Genomic DNA, 16,887 nt, shown 5'->3' with positions numbered 1-16,887 from the left:
AGGGTTAGGAAACATTACATAGATTACGGATAGCTAGATTCACACTATTCATCTGTGTTACACATCCTTGATCTAGTTTATGAGAGCTTGAACAGCATAAATGTATAAAGCCAAAATTCAGTCATCTCTGTTCAGGTTACTGTCACACCATCCAATTGCAAATCAACAACAAATCTACAAACAAGTAGTATGCATACTGCCAAAATACCTGCCCAAAAGTCCATTTTAAATGTAGCCTACTAAGATAAATTAATCCGCTGGATTAGTGACAATGTGAAATACACAAGCACATGAGTGGAGAGCTTTTTTCTTTTTTGAAGAGCCGGAGAGGTAGTCAGTTGAGGCCTGAGGAGCCTTTCATTATTATTATCTAAATGAGTGATTTATAGACACTTTCTATTTAAAAAATATTAAGAGTGAGTGCATGGGGCAAATTCATCCCCTTCTTTGTATAACTGGTCCTGGGGAGTGTTTTTCCTGGGGCCCATGATACAATACCTGTGTAATAAACTTATGTTTGAACTTTGAGCAAGATATGAAGAGTTGACACTAACCCAGCAGGTACCATAGGACCTGACGTGTGCCAGGGAAACAGTCATCACATTATTATACCTCTGACACCAATCTGTACTGTTGAAATTAGACGGGATGATTTTATGGATCATGGTGCCTATGCTAATCTGCCATCTGCATAACATAATAAGGAATTAGAATGAGGCTCTGTGTACCGTCTGCTGTTTAGTGTTAGTGATCATGTACCCAACAAAGCTGCAACTTCATGTTTTTAACAGAATACAGCTAAGTTGCTATAGCCTATCTGTGATGGGGACAGATGAGTTGTGTATTCTGAGATGCTAGTGCTCATTTCTGTCATAAGGCACCATTATTTACCTATTTGTGGCCCAGTTCTTTGCACAATTCTTGCTATTGTCCTTCAGCCTCTCTTACCAATGAGGTCTTTTCCCCAGCAGGAATGCCACAGATTGGATTTGTTTTGGTTTTTGCTCCATTCCCAGTTAATCCAAACCATTTATATGCATGAAATGCTCAGAGTGATAACCATTTACAAGTTAATGAAACTAGCAGATCTGGCATGGATAATCATACCATGCTCATAAGTGTGTACATCACTTGTTCTGACCATTTTATCATTTAGCTGAACAGTAACTGGAGAAATCAAAGTCTTTCAGATTGTTTTCCTTTGGTGTGTGTCTCTTCAGCTCAATGAAAATAACTCATCCTACTATTTTACCTTTTTTCCCCACTCTATAGTTTTCCTTTGCCTGTATTTGCTGTACTACTTTATTTGCAAGTGTGTATCTCTGAGTTCAGTGAGGCTTTATGTTCAGCATGTATGTTCTGCATGTATCCCTCCATGTGAAGTTCTCAGTGGATTATTCTGACTCAAATTGATGTCTCAGATTGATATTTGCAGTCAGATGATTCAGAAATGCTTGTCTATTTTGCCTCGCATTCCAAATGAAAGGAGAAACACAGTCAAGGACTACTTGCTTTCAACCACTTTTGACCCTAGTTCATGATGTCACTCCCTCAGACTTGCATGTAAACATAATTTAGTCATTACTCTTTGTGAAACATTAGCAAGTTGAACAGCATTTTTGCACATGAACTTAAAAATGATGTGATGTTAATTACATGATAAACCCAGGATCCACACATTTCTCAAAGCACTTTAAACTGACTTTGTATCCCTCAAGTGGCTTGAATGTTTCCTTTACTTTATCAGTCACCTGAGTATAACACCTATGCATAAACTACTCCTCAATTCGGAATGCCCAATTAAACGTACTCTCTCTTAGATTATTAACCGCATTTCTCCTGTATATATCCCCTCTCCACACAACTGACAAAACCAAATACTATTAGATCATATTACCATTTCAATTTGTATTTAAACACAATACAGGAATTACACATAGGTTTTCCGGTGACTGAAAAGAATCACATGGTTTTTGCAAGGTTCCTAAGGCTGCTTTCACACTTGGTCCGTTTGACTGGTCCGTGCTCGAGTGCAAGTGTTTTCTTTAGGACTCGGGGACAGTCCCTTGGTTCCGCACCCGAGTTAGGAAAATAGTGTTCATGCCAAACGAACTGTACCAATGGCCGAAGCGGACCTGGGTCCACACCAAAAAGCTGTTGTGTGAAGACTAATGGTTTCAAGGAAGAGGAACACGTATTCACGAGCCTGCAGGATATAGTCTAATTCATGAACTCAACCGAACACAACGTGGCAGAGCTACAGAGGCACCCTGACTTCCTCTTCCACTTTCGCCTCCGCTTTAAAATTAGCTTTACTATATTCGACAATCACAATTGAAAGTCAGATAACTACGGTTGCATTTTCTCACGCAAGGGAAGATACAGAACAAACTTGTCTTTACGTTTCTCAAAATATTCAGCCTTTTTCTTTGGCTGAGCTGATCTAGTTGAAGTTAAGCCCTGCACCAATTCGTTGAAATAATAAACATTGAGTGACTGGTACAGGTATTGCACCCTTCCGAATGTCCTCTAAGGATACGATATAACACTAACGACACTGCGATTATGGTCTAAATTTAGACCATACTTTACTCTAGAACAGATGCTGAGTCTCACAGCTCTTTTTGTTTTTATATGTTTTCATCTGTCCGAATCAGGTGAGTTAGTTTTATTTCTACTTTTTAAGCTTTGTGTCTTTGCTGTGTCAGGGTCGCGTTTCACAACTGTTAATGTCTTAAAATTATCATGAGTTAGTATTCATAAAATTATCACAATTATCATGTTAAGTATGTATTGCGACTTTGAAACTTCACTTTGTTCAGTGATTTATGTTGATATAATATTTGTCTTTCAGAGGTCCATAGGCTTCGTCGACATTGTATTGCAACCAGGGGAACTTGGTTTCCTAAGAACGTCCAGTTTTTAATGCTAGATGATGTTGTGGTATCCTACTACAACAGCAGCGCTGATAGAGAAACCAAGATCCCTGACTGGCTCAGTCACCCTGAAGGCTTAAAGTTCTGGAAAGAAATCAGCGAAAATCTGAAGTTTAATCGACATGTGATGAATACTGCCGTTAATCTTATCAACGAACGGTTAAATGGCTCTCATGGTAAACATATCTCAAAGTTTGACATTTACGGAGAGCTCAATATCACAATGATATAATAAAATGAAAAAGTCACAGTAAAATGTTTTTCATGTTTGACTGAGTAAATTTAATAGTACATTTCAGTAATTTTTGCTCTTCATTTATATCCCTTTTAGATCTCTGTCTATCTCACAGCTTTCTTAAATCTGTTATGTGATATTTATAGCCTAGAACAATGTTTCTCAATCTTGCTCCTTGGGAGCCCCTGCTCTGCATCTTGTCGACCCTATCCTAACACACCTGATTCGTGTGATTAACATGCTCTTGATCAAATAAGGTGTGCTCAGCCAATCCAAAGTGCCATTGATGAGTTAAGCCAGGTAGGTGGAGCAGGGAAAGATGGAAAACGTGCAGAGCAGGGGTCCCCCAGGAGCAGGATTGAGGATCACTGGCCTAGATAATAGATAATTGTCATTTTAGAGATATTTTTGGGGATGAGGTAGGGACAGTGATCCCTCAGTTCAGCAGATGAATAGGAAAGCAAACCAGGGTTTTCAGTCTGGAGTTTTAAGAATCTTCTGTTTTTGCAGATCATACATATCAGGCTCAAGGCTGGTGTCAGCTCAACCCAGACAATACTACATTAGCCTCCATGGGCCATGCCTATGATGGCAAAGATTTTGTGAGCTTTGATGTTAAATCCCAAATGTGGACAGCTGCTGTTCCAGAGGCTGTCTTTTACAAACTGAAGAGGGAACGGGACCTTGAGGACCTCCACCGTCTCACTACCCACTATGAGTCTGGATGTATTAGCTGGCTGAAGAAGCTACTGCAGTTCAGCCTAAAAGTGCTGGAGAAGAAAGGTCAGGAGAACTTCCAGTAACCTGTTTTATTGAACTTCGCCTGTTATATTAGCAGTTATAGTTATATTGCTGCTAAGGAGTTCATCTTGACCAAACTCCACTCAGACCCGAACCAATATATCAGGGAACTGGCATGAGGTAACAAATGGTGATTTCTTTAGACTTTGGCATTTGACTCTATTTTTGACTGAATGGCTTACCTTGGTTAATTTTTCTTTTAAAGGACTTTTTTGTGCTTTTCCCCATTTAGCACTGTTGTTTTCACTTCCTATTGCTTAAGTTAGCTGAACAATGGTGAATCACTGATTGTGTATATATGACCTTGGATGAGACAAGTGAAAGATAAAATCTGTTGAAAGGTAGTTTTTTCAACAAAAATATATTTCACTTGTAACAGGTTATTTGACCATTTTGAGAGACTTGAGTAGTGGCTTGAAGACCAAATCCAAGCCAAAACTCAAACACTGGTAACACACTCTGCACAGAGCTGTGCTGTGTACTTTCAGTGAATGGTTTCAGTAAACATGGCATGGTTGTTGCAGCCCCTCAGGTCAAAATAGTGGAGGGTCCTACTCAAGACGCATTTGAAATGGAGCTCACGTGTCATGTGACGGGATTCTACCCAAAGGAGGTGCAGGTTGAGTGGCTGGGACCTGACAACCGCCCCTTGGTGCAGGGAGTGAGTGGTGATGCAGTTCTGCCTAATGGGGATGGTACCTACCAGCTGAGGAGGAGGGTGAGGGTGCCAGAGGGAGCCCAGAACTCTGAGGGCTACAGATGCCTGGTGCTGCACAGCAGTGTCAGAGGAAATATCACTGTGAACTGGGGTAAGAACAACACAGAGTAGTTACATATTTTGCTTTTTAAAAACATCATTGTATCCTTGAATAAATACCAACCAGGTTATGACCACCGAAGAACACCCCTTCTCACCCTGACTGCTTTGTTCTACACATCTGTGTTATGCAGATGGCAGTCTACGGATGGTCAAATGAAATTATGCAAATCATTTATATGCTTAACAGTGTATCCATCAGTCAGATGAAATACGTAAAAATAAAAAGAATGAATTGATATAAATCCTGAAAAGGGGTTGCAAGGAGCTGGTGTGTTTGTTTGTTTGTTTGTTTGAGGTCATGTTATTGTTTCATATTTAATTGCAGTTCCCAAGAGGAATCTGTCCATCGTATTTGTCACTGTTGGAGTGGTTTCCTTGATATTAGCAGCAACAGCAGCAGTGTGGTGCCTGCTCAGCAGATAAACATGCAAGTCCTCTACGGGCAATCGACAGCATCACAAAGTTCTCCGCAACAGACATGCATAATGTGTCACTATGATGTTAAATCTGTTATTTAGATTTTGTTGTGTATATGTAAACCTTCATCGTAAGTCAGTTGTAATGCGTGTGCAGTTCACGTCACATTTAATATCAGTAAATCGTTGTATTTGTATCTTATCAAAGTTCAGAACACTGAGGTAGAGGATGGTCAACCTGTTGGAGAAGAATAAGTTGACCGTATTGTTTTCACTTTGGTGTATGATAGGAGAAGAGAGTTTTAATTTTAATTTTTTGTTAATTTAGCTAGTTTAATGTAGTATATTTTAACCCAGTATTTCCCTATTTCTATCCAGTTATTCTTTTCATATTTATGTCATATTTTTTGAAAGTGAACTACAGTATTGGAAGAGTTGATATCAGATGTTTAACATGTCAGTGCCTCTGATTTTGAATATAAAAGTATTATTTTCATATTGTTCTATATATACTGAATGTCTCAGTCTAGGCAGTCTCTGCTTACAATGTTATTTATCAATGTCCATTACTGAAATGAGGTTTTTGCCTTATGATTTGTTTTAAAAAGATATGAAGCTTATTGCTCATCTTACATTTCGATGTACTTCATGCAAACTTATTTTGTTGATGTCATAAAATTTTCTTTTTGTTTTCATATTGGACTTTCTTTTTCTCTGCTGCTGCCTGCTGTCAACTGCGCAAACTGTAAGAGTCTTTGCATAGATTTTGGGATTAGACTAGGACTTGCGAGTGTTTTTAATGCCGTTTTTATTATGTATAAGTTGTTTGTATTTATTGATACTTATTTACTATTAAACATGGTCCTCTGCAAATGTGAAACATATTTGACTCACTAGAAAAATGAATCATGGGAGAATTGATCTCATACATGCAGTCCTAAAAGATGTAGCGTATCTGCTGCTGGTTACAGTGGTGTATGTGGAACAAGTTTTTACTGCTTTTCAGAACAAAACTAGCCAAAGATTTCTGTGCATACCTATTAGCCACAGACCTCCCCACAAGTGCTGTGTTTGTGATAAAAATAAAAATGGTGTGGAAGTTGAATGTCCCCTCTAAAATATAGTAAGTACAAGACTAGTTAGCTCTGTTTTGTTGCTACACAATGGCCAGTAGGTGGCAGAAGAGAGAAACTACAACATGAAAATGTAGAGTGAGTTCAAATGCACCCAGCTTCATCTTTACACCTAAGGAGAACATTACAGTCTTGAGGGATCACAGCTATAGCATTGTGATATTTACAGAGCATATATTGTAGTCTGTGGGGTGTTTCCCCGCCTTTCAGCCAATGAGTGCTGGGATAGGCTTCAGCATCCCCTGCGACCCTAATTAGGATAAGCAGCTCAGAAAATGAATGAATGAATGTATTGTAGTGATTATCCTGCATCAGTACAATTTATGTGTATTTATCTTTATGGACAAAAACATGGGAAACTGTACTGCCATCAGTAATGACAAAGATATTTCATTAGTACTTATATCTCTGTTTACATAAAGTGTCTTCATCGGTGATGTATTTACATGCTGTACATTCTCCATAACATCAGTGTAACTGTTGTGTTTGCAGAATATGCAATTCTATGACTTCCCAGTACCCAGCCTCACTCGTAAGGACCAATTTGTACACACAGGTATTACTGCAAGTTCTTTATTACAGTGCAGCTATGTAAGTAAGGTCAGTGTAAATTCAAACATACACATATTACCACAGTACTTGGTTATTACATGAATAATTTAAAGTAATCACAGATGTTGTCAATAGATAATTTTACTGTAACATTGCTCTTCCATAGAACATGCTGTGCTCTTGTTTAAGGACCTTGTACATATATTCAGTACAGTGGGACTATAAAGAGAATTTTCTTTGATGTCAATAGCCTCATAGACAATGTGCTAACAAATCTTTGAGGGTATCACTCGTAACACTCAGGTTAAAATACAGTGAATCCCCACCGTTCTCACGGTGGGCTTGGCAGATAGTCATGTCTCTCTGTAAATGAAAACCTTCACAAACCGTTGTGACGACTGTGCATTCTTTATCTCTGCAGATTGACGGCACAAGCACAAAACCATTGTAAATAACTGCGACATCTTTGGGTGCATATGAGCATTCAAAGCTTGTTTTTGAACAAACTAACCATTGCCAAGTTTTCATATGAATGGAGCAGAATAGGCGTGCGAGAGTTGTTGTCCTGGATCACATGACCAAAAATGTTGACACAGAATAGCATGAAACAGAAAACAGGTGTCAGGTTGCAGAACAAACTTGTTTAAAACTGGTTTGTCATGATGCATCAGAGAGCCAAAAATGAACTCAATACAGCACTGATTCATAATTCACCATTAAGAAGTGCCAGCTGAACTGACTGTAACAATGAAGGTTGTTGCTGTCTTGATTTTTGTCTTTCACCATTGGAGGCTCATGAGTGCAGGTAAGCACTTTATTGTTTCATTGTGTTTCTGACTGAGTGCTTCCCTATGAGAGATATATGCTTTAAGATTGTCTTTTATGAGTGCCCAACAAAATATGTTTAAAGCTTTATTGGTATAATACAGACAACCTAAAAACACTATAGTAACCATGCTTATGTCAGGGTGCTTACTGATATATTTTCAGCTTTCTTAAAGTCTTCAGATTTTATGGACATTTTAGTGGTGGAATATTTCAGCATCTACTTCTGATTTCAGTTAGTTTGTTACTGATGATGTGAACCTTTTCGTCATTTTAGCCACTTCTGCGGAGGGACATTGTCTACACATGAGCCACATCAGTTCAGAGGGTCTGGGTCTTCCGGATTATGTGGGGATGTGGACTTTGGATGATAAAACTTTCCTCCGCTATGACAGTCAATCAGTGTTCCTGGACTCAGACTCACCACCTCCCAGTTGGCTTAACCACACTGAGGGGCTATCTAACTGGAGGGAACTGATTCTTACTTCAAAAGTAATTCACAAATTTTTGCTAATAGCCCTGAGATTGGCAGGGGAGCACAAAAACCTAACAGGTATGTCTTGCATACAGAAGAACCATTCATAGCATAACTATGGTAGATCATTATGTTCCCATCTTCTGGTCAAGTAGAATGCATCTTAATTGTTTTTGTAAAGGTTTTTCTGAGTCCTTCACTATATCAAAATGCAATGCTCTTGACTTCTCCAAGCACACCCAGCTAATTCTGATGTTTGTTTTCTAAGGGTCAGTCCCAGAGGTTGGCATTTACCAGACTCACGGTTACTGCAGATTGAACAGTGACGGAACAATCGATTCTTCAGTCAGCCACGGTTATAATGGAAAAGACTTTGTGACTTTTGACATTCCCGCAAGAGTGTGGACAGCTGCAGAACCTCAGGCTGTCCACTATGTCCAAAGGGTGATCAAGGGAGCATTTGACCTGGACAGACTGTATTACTATTATAATTATGAGTGCATTCAGAGACTTAAAGGCATTCTGAAATTTGCCCCCTGGAACAATGTCAAATTAGGTGAGGAGTGTAACATTAACATTGAAACCTGTCAAATGCAAAAGTCTAGTTCATACTGACAAAACCTTTTTAATGTTAAAAAGTGGTGTGTTTCCATTTGTTGGATGTAAGTTTGATTAGTGGCCTAATCACTGATTTTCAGCATTTCAGTGTCTTAACAAGCCACTTAGATCTAACGATGGTCTGAAGACCTCATTTTATTTTATTTTCAGCTGCTTTTTACATCACTGTGACCTTTGCTTACTCCTTTCTTGAGTTCATATTGGTTGAGCAATGGTATCGATACATCACTCATTATATATTTACACTATTCAGATCCATGACAGATATTTTTACTTCAATTTCACTATTAGTGGGTTATTCGACAATTTGAAGTTAGTTCAGTCATGGCTGGAATACCTCTCTTTGATTCTGATTTTGAATTGGGGACGGGCTAAAAACAAACTTGTAACACAATATGCACAAAGTTATTTTGCAGATCCACTCATGATAAATCATTTCATTGCAGCCCCTCAGGTCGGAATAATGGAGGGTCTTACTCGAGACGCATTTGAAATGGAGCTCACGTGTCATGTTACGGGATTCTACCCAAAGGAGGTGCAGGTTGATTGGCTGGGCCCTGACAACCTCCCATTGTTGCAGGGAATGAGTGGTGACGCAGTTCTGCCTAATGGGGATGGTACCTACCAACTGAGGAGGAGGGTGAGGGTGCCAGAGGGAGCCCAGAACTCTGAGGGCTACAGATGCCTGGTGCTGCACAGCAGTGTCAGAGGAAATATCACTGTGAACTGGGGTACGAACTAGAGGTCTACATTATCTGTACCTATATCTGTTCAACCAACAAAATTATCTGTCTCTGTATTTGTATTCGGATAGTAGACCGGAAGTGGGCGTGGTTTATACAGAAGTCATGTTAAACAGGGCAGTGAATGAAACGACTTTAGACTGGGTTTGTTTTGTTTTAAATGGAGGAAATTAACACATACATACAGTTAAAAATTACATGTTCTGAGCTTCATTTTGATATATGTTGCGGTAGTAATCCAGCGGCCACCTTTGTCTCGCTTGCCCCTGCACCTGACTCGGTGTGAGCAAATACAGAATATAGCGATCACTTTTAAATGATCTGCAGTAAATTAAATGACTAGTTAGAGAAATCAAAGTCTTATGCTGCCAACAGAATGAGAATTTTCATCTTGTAGCCATCCACAATGTTATCAGTCGATTTGAAGAAACATAGTGGCTGACGCACAGACATGATAATAATGTTTTTTCCTCGAACAATAACGAACAATTTCGGGTAGAAAAAATATCTGTTTTCATCACATTATTCATGCCTTCCCGAATAACGTATTCGGGTACATCCCTAGTCATAATATTATGAGAATAAAGTTGTAATTTTAGAAGAACAGAAGAGGATCAGAAGATGTGCCAAAAGATTAAGTATTTCATTATTCGTGAAACCTATACAAAACTAACTTCACAAGATGCTCCATGTTCTCCATATTAACACAGAAGACAGGCTGCTCTTCTAATATTTCCCCTCTGAAACAACACGAAGTCCAAAATTATGATTTTATTCTCGTAATATTATGACTATTTTCTCGTGAAATTACTTTATTTTCGGAATACTATGACTTGTTTTCTGGTAAAATTACGACATTCTCGTGGCAATTTCCTCCAAGTCCGTGACGAGGTTCTTTCTTCGGAATAGACACAGTTTCTTGCACAATCTTGAGTCTGGATAATTATGATAATGTAGTGCTGATGTGCCAAAAGATACAGTATTTCATTATTTGTGAATTTGAGTACTAAAGTGTAAAATATGCTCCACGTAGGAGATTGGCCTACATTATCTCTGGCAGTGTTGTTACTGGCTAGTTCACCTACTCGCTGTGCTCACTGTGTGTCTCACTGTGTTCAGCCTGTGTGTCACATGGTTGCTTCCCCCAATTATGGCGGGTGTTGGCTGGGTTCACAATGTTCACACAGGCATTTATTAGTTTAGAGTTTAGTTTATTGACTTGAGTGTTGATTACGAACTGAATGCAACTTTTAAGATGATTTTCTTTTCAGTGATGTTTAAGGTTATACATGGTTATTTCCGGGTCTCTGAAACCCATAAACCAAAAATACATTTAAGTGTTCATAATTAAGATAATAGTTTATTGAAGAACACTTGTATTAACACTTCAATATCCTAAAATTAGAAGCGTAATAAAAACAAAAACAGGATCATTATGCCTATTTCCACTTTTATTCTTATACAAATACAAATACAAATAATTTTGCTGCCTCAATAAATACAGATACAAATACAAATACTGGGCTCTCTGCACATCCCTATTATTTATTTATTTATTCATTCATTCATTCATTTGTTGTTTTGTTTAATTCATGTTTCTGTTTCATCTTTAATTGCAGTTCCCCAGAAGAACCTCTCCACTGTATTTATCATTGTTGGAATACTGGTGTCCTTGCTGATATTAGCAGTAGCACTGTGGTGCCTGTTTAGCAAAAGAAAATTTAGGCTCTCTACTGGCATTCAACTGCGTTGCGAATATGTCAGTGCAAGAGGTGAGTAATGAGTCTCTATGATGTTGAATATATTATTTAAATATTGCTGTGTATATAAAATTCTTAAATTGTTATTTATGATTTATGTGATTCAAGTCAAATTCCAATCATATTTCATCCTAATAAATCACAGTTTTTTGGGGGGGGGGGGGGGGGGGGTTGCCTTGTTACAGCTCAGAACACTGAGGAAAAGGATGGCCAACCTGTTGATGAAGAATAAGTTGACTGTATTTTTTTTATTATTTCAGTTTACATTTCAGTTTAAGTGAGGAGGCAGGGTAGAATACATTTTTTGTCGATTTAGCTAAATAAATGTGATATATAACTCAATGTATAGTTATAGTGTTAGATAACTCAATATAGTTTTACGGTTTAGTAGTTCTAGCTTTCAGTTTTTTCAATTTTTCTCTGTCATGAAAATAAGATTCTAATGAAATGAAAATTCAAGAGAAGCTCTAAGTGCAGCAGTGTACACCAAATCAGCATCCTTATTCTGCCTACTGATGCAACATTTGTAATAAACATATGTTTATATTTCACAGATTGCTTCCAAGTGAATATATATGCTTTTATCCTATCTATACATACATATACATACATATACATACACACACATACCTGTATATATTAAAGTAATCCAAAGTAATTTCACATTTTGTTACTGTGAAGTGTTTTTTTCTTTTTAATTACTATCTAGGGTTTTACATTCCAGTGTAACTGATGTTGAGTGTTGATAATGATCTTTCATGGAATACCACAACATTTTTTTTCCAGTGTTTCATTTTTAGCTCCCTGATGCTTACATCACAAACCAGTTTCAAACAAATGCTTCCTGCACAACTTCATTGCAGAATGCTGCTTGGGAATTTCCCCATTCTTTGTCCTGATGATGTATATGAAAACTACTTGGGCTATGATTATTTTGTACCAGAACAAGCTTTGATCAGCTCATATTTGTCTAAAGCAGAATTCCCTCTTACTTACTGTACTAGCCAGGGAGTGTGGATCTATTAAACATTTCATAGGGCGATACGATTGTCTGTTGAACCCATTCTGAGAACAGGGAGGAGCATTGTCTATATTTTGACAGATATCTCATCACTGATGCTCTTAAAGATGGGTTGCCACCTCATCCATGATGCTGTCAAAGTAAATGCTCTTTACAGTCACACGGTTATAGTTATGTAAAGATCTAAAGACCTACAATATGGAGGTGCTTAAACAAGAGCACCGCATGCTCTATGTGAGGGCGCTGTTACACAATAATAATGTTTTGTAATTATTGTTAGGGCTTGGCAGCATACACTTGCACAGAACAGAGATGTTGTGTGTATATGTGTATTTGTTACATGTTATGTAATGTGTATTATATGCAAGTACATAGGCAATGTAAATACTTTATGTGAAGAGTGATGTTAAATATTTATAATAACTGATGCCACTGTACTTTCCCATTCCTCTACATAAAAATATAAAACTCACACCACTGAATGGTGTGATGTGTGTACATTACATGAGCTAAAATAATCAATCAATCAATCAATCAATCAATCAATCAATGTATATGTAAATAAATAAATTTTAACATTCAACAAAGATAACATACTCCTCTCTGAATGTAATGCACTGGTCTGGCAAAATCTTTAAAAACACATACACATTGTCATATAAAAATATCTTATGGTCGTGATTCCTCAAAGTTATGGCACAATCCTTAGGTGAAGAAATTCATTTGAGTGCATCTTAATTTGCTTATCATATTGTAGTTTCTCTAGCCTGCCACCTACTGGCCATTGTACAGTACCAAAACAGAGGTGGTGTACCTTTCATCGACTTGAACAGCATTTTCTTTCATGTGCTTTGAATCCTGATCCAACGATTAAAGTAATCTGATAGGGCCCCTCCAATAGTGTAACCAGCAACAGACGTTCTTTGCCATATTGTACTACATGTATGGAATAAGGTTTTTATTATTAGGCTTAACTTTCACTTTGACAGACAATTTCAAAGGTGATCAATGTCACATAAAAAAAAAAAATGTGGTCGTGCAGGGAGCTAGTTTAGAACTGGTTTGTTACGAAAGCATCAGAGAACTAAAAATAAACACAACTCTGGGCCAAAGGAATGAAATCTTCTGGCATATGCATTCCTTCATCGAAGCATACAGTTGAAGTGACAGTAAAGATGAAGGTTGTCGTTGTCTTGGGTCTTGTTTTTTGGAGGTTCATTACTGCAGGTAAGTGCTTAACTACTTTGCTGTTTACTGCTTACTTTAGTGTTTTACTGCTACAGCCATGTGTTATATGAATATCCAAACAGATTACAGTTAAATCAAGCACTCTCGCACAAGCACTTACTCTTAGGTCTAATACTATCCTAGAACTTAAATTGTTCCCACTTGTAAGTCACTTTGGATAAAAGCATCAGCTATATTAATGTAATGTAAATCTTTGCATGTATGGTATATAGGAACCAGAACATTTGCAGTGATCATATGTATGTTATGTGTTATAGTGACACATAATCAACTATCTTATACTGAAAACTATATAAACATTTTTTGCCTCTTGGTGTTTCCGTTTTTGCTTTTGATTTCAGTTAAATTGTTACTGATGGCGGAATTTGTTTTATGGTTTCAGTGTCTTCTACAGAAAGCCATGTTCTTCACTTGAACCACATTGTTTCAGAGGGTCTGAGTCTGCCTAGTTTTATGGGAGTGTGGAAAATGGATGACCAAACTTTCCTTCACTATGACAGTCGGTCAATGCTCCTGGATTCTGACTCCCCACCTGACTGGCTCAACCACACTGAGGGGCACACACACTGGGGAGCGATCATTTCCCTCTCAAAAGCAGTTCAAAATTTTTTGTTGTTAACCCTGAAGTTGGCAAGGGAGCACAAAAACTTAACAGGTATGTTTTGCATCGGAAAAACAAATCATGAAATAACTGTAGGTAGATAATTATGATTTCTTGCCATCTCCCAGTCCAGTAAAGTGCATCCCAGATGTAAAGTGTATCTCATTTACTTAATCAATCAGCTAATGTTGATATTTTTTTTCTAAGCAACAGTCCCCGACATTGGTGTTTACCAGACTCGTGGTTACTGCAGATTGAACAGCGATGGCACAATTGAGGCTTCAGTCAGTCATGGTTACAATGGAAAAGACTTTGTGAGTTTTGACATTCCCGCAAGAGTGTGGACAGCTGCAGACCTTCAGGCTGTCCACTATGTCCAAAGGGTGATCAAAGGAGCATTTGACCTGGACAGACTTTACTACTTTTATCATAATGAGTGTGTTCAGAGACTCAGAGGAATTCTGAAGTATGCTCCCTGGATGAGTGAAAAAAGGAGTAAGTGGATTAACTTTCCCATTAAGACTGTCAAGTGTGTAGAAATCAACAGCAATAGTGTCAAGAATTTTTGATGCTAAAAGCTGATGGCATTTATTGTCACAGTGTGATGGGTGGCCCAATTATGTGACTTCCTCGTGTGGATATTGAGATTATTTTGACTAATTTTGACACAGTTTTACTTCTCAGTCCCTCAGGTTTCTCTTTTCAAGAGGCATGACCCTTCATGCACTGAGGAAGTGCTCATTTGTCATGTGACAGGGTTTTTCCCAAGGGAGGTTCAGGTTGAGTGGCTAGGGCATGATGACACGCCACTAGTGGAAGGAGGGAGTAGTGATGCAGTTTTGCCCAATGGTGATGGCACATATCAGCTGAGGAAGAGTCTGAAGGTTCCATGGGCAGCCCAGATGTCCAGGAGCTATAGATGCCGGGTACTACACAGTAGTTTACCGGGAAACATCACTGTGAACTGGGGTAAGAGCAATGCTGAGAACATATGAGATTTGCTAAAAATTAATATCACTGAACCCCAGAAATGAAAAAAGACAAGTTAAATTAATTTTACACTAAAGTACGTATGAGTTATTAGTGCCACACACTTCCACTCTGTTATGTGGCCTATGGGTTTGTACGTGATTTTGGGCACTTATGAGTGGATTTTGTAAATTATGTGCTCTGTGTGCTCTTATTTTGCAGACAATCAGGACTGTAGAAGACTGAGGAGCAGTTGTATCCTTGCAGTGACGGTGCTTTTATTCTGTGTGGTCCTGTTTGTACTGGTTATCAGATCATGGAGTATTGGGAAGACAACAGACAAAGTGGCCCTCAGACCAGCACAGGAAGCACCATCCTGAGCATTCTTATCTGAGAGGTGTGGGACACCTTCAACACCTCTGGCCTATGTCACCATATTAACTGAAGCTGTTTATTTTTACTTCAAGAATGAAGAGTACAGAATATACATACAGAATAATTCTGTCAGTGGCGGTTTCTGTGTAAACTCTTCATTGTGAAGAGAACTATCTCTTCACTGCGAGAGTGTTTTATCCTTGGACCCCTTCTCCATATTAATATAATATTTATTTAAGCCTATCAGTTCATGTCATATAACTGAAGTGGAACTGGAGAGGATTTGTCAAGAGTTGATCATATAGCAGTATGTGAAAGAGGAGAGAGAGAGAGAGAGAGAGAGAGAGAGAGAGAGAGAGAGAGAGATGCACTGATTGTAAGTCGCTTTGGCTAAAAGCATCTGCCAAATGCTAAATTGTAAATTGTAAATTGGAGAGAGAGAGAGAGAGAGAGAGAGATATTTCTTTTTAATTTAATTTGAGTTCTGTTCACATTGCTGTGGTTGGTTCCTGTTTACATGCTACAAAATACATGTAACAGAAGATGTTACACATTTTCACCAATATCTTTCACACATAGCTCCTTTCTTCTAGAATTTCCTCTGCACATGTGTATACACTGAAAACGGGTCGTTATCATACTGATTTGAGATCAGCTTGGGCTCCTTTGGATGCTGAATTATTCCATCATTACCTGGCAGAGGAGACACCATGAACACAAAGGTGGTTCACCCAGGGTGAGGCTTAGCCATTGCACTTGGGCTATGCTGACCTCTGCGAATTCCCCAAATGTGGGAATCTTGACTGCATAATTTGTGGTAGTGGGGGACTGCGTTCACGCTCTCCCCTGATCTGGGCAGCCGTGGTCTAAAGGTTAGAGAACCGGGCTCGTGACTGGAGGGTTGAATCCATGGCTGTGTGCCCTTGAGCAAGGCACTTAACCCTAATGCTCCCCGGGCGCAGAGGAATGCTGCCCACTGCTCCTGCGTCTGTTGTGTGAGTTCACTACTGGTGTGTTGGATGGGTTAAATGCAGAGACAAATTCACTGTTCACAGTGTGTGTGTGCAATCACGGAGATTTACATTTACTGTTCTTGGTTCTCGCTCTTCCAGTTCAAAATGGGGTAATGATTCACTGATCTGAGATTTGCTGAGTCCTGGCAGTGATTGAAAAGACTTCTTTTCACAAATTATGACTGCCACTTTTACATAGAAGGTTCTATATTTTAAGTCGACATATTGTTGGTTTTCTTCTATGAATGCATGTCTTGCAATGGGGTTTTGGATAACAACATCTGCTAAACAAACTGTAACATTTGCTGTAGAACTTACTGTAAAAGTTACTGTAAAGCTCTGCTAA

General features: G+C 38.5%; 1 protein-coding gene and 1 non-coding gene across 2 annotated transcripts; both read left to right on the top strand.

The window, feature by feature from the left end:
• Positions 1-2,745: 2,745 nt before the first annotated feature.
• Positions 2,746-5,215, top strand: LOC115804686 (major histocompatibility complex class I-related gene protein-like). Its single transcript, XM_030765193.1, has 5 exons — positions 2,746-2,749; positions 2,855-3,112; positions 3,682-3,954; positions 4,497-4,781; positions 5,118-5,215. Exons 1-5 carry the CDS (start codon positions 2,746-2,748, stop codon positions 5,213-5,215), a joined length of 918 nt encoding a protein of 305 aa, XP_030621053.1.
• A 10,998-nt stretch (positions 5,216-16,213) lies between these two features.
• LOC115806268 (U1 spliceosomal RNA) lies at positions 16,214-16,377 on the top strand. Its single transcript, XR_004025168.1, has one exon. It is a non-coding gene; the product is annotated as a U1 spliceosomal RNA (small nuclear RNA).
• The last annotated feature ends 510 nt before the right edge of the window (positions 16,378-16,887 follow it).

The sequence above is a fragment of the Chanos chanos genome, chromosome 2 (genome assembly GCF_902362185.1).
Source record: "Chanos chanos chromosome 2, fChaCha1.1, whole genome shotgun sequence".
NCBI classification, from domain to species: domain Eukaryota; kingdom Metazoa; phylum Chordata; class Actinopteri; order Gonorynchiformes; family Chanidae; genus Chanos; species Chanos chanos.
Note: the sequence above shows the minus strand (reverse complement) of the source record. Positions and strands in the feature narration are given on the sequence as shown.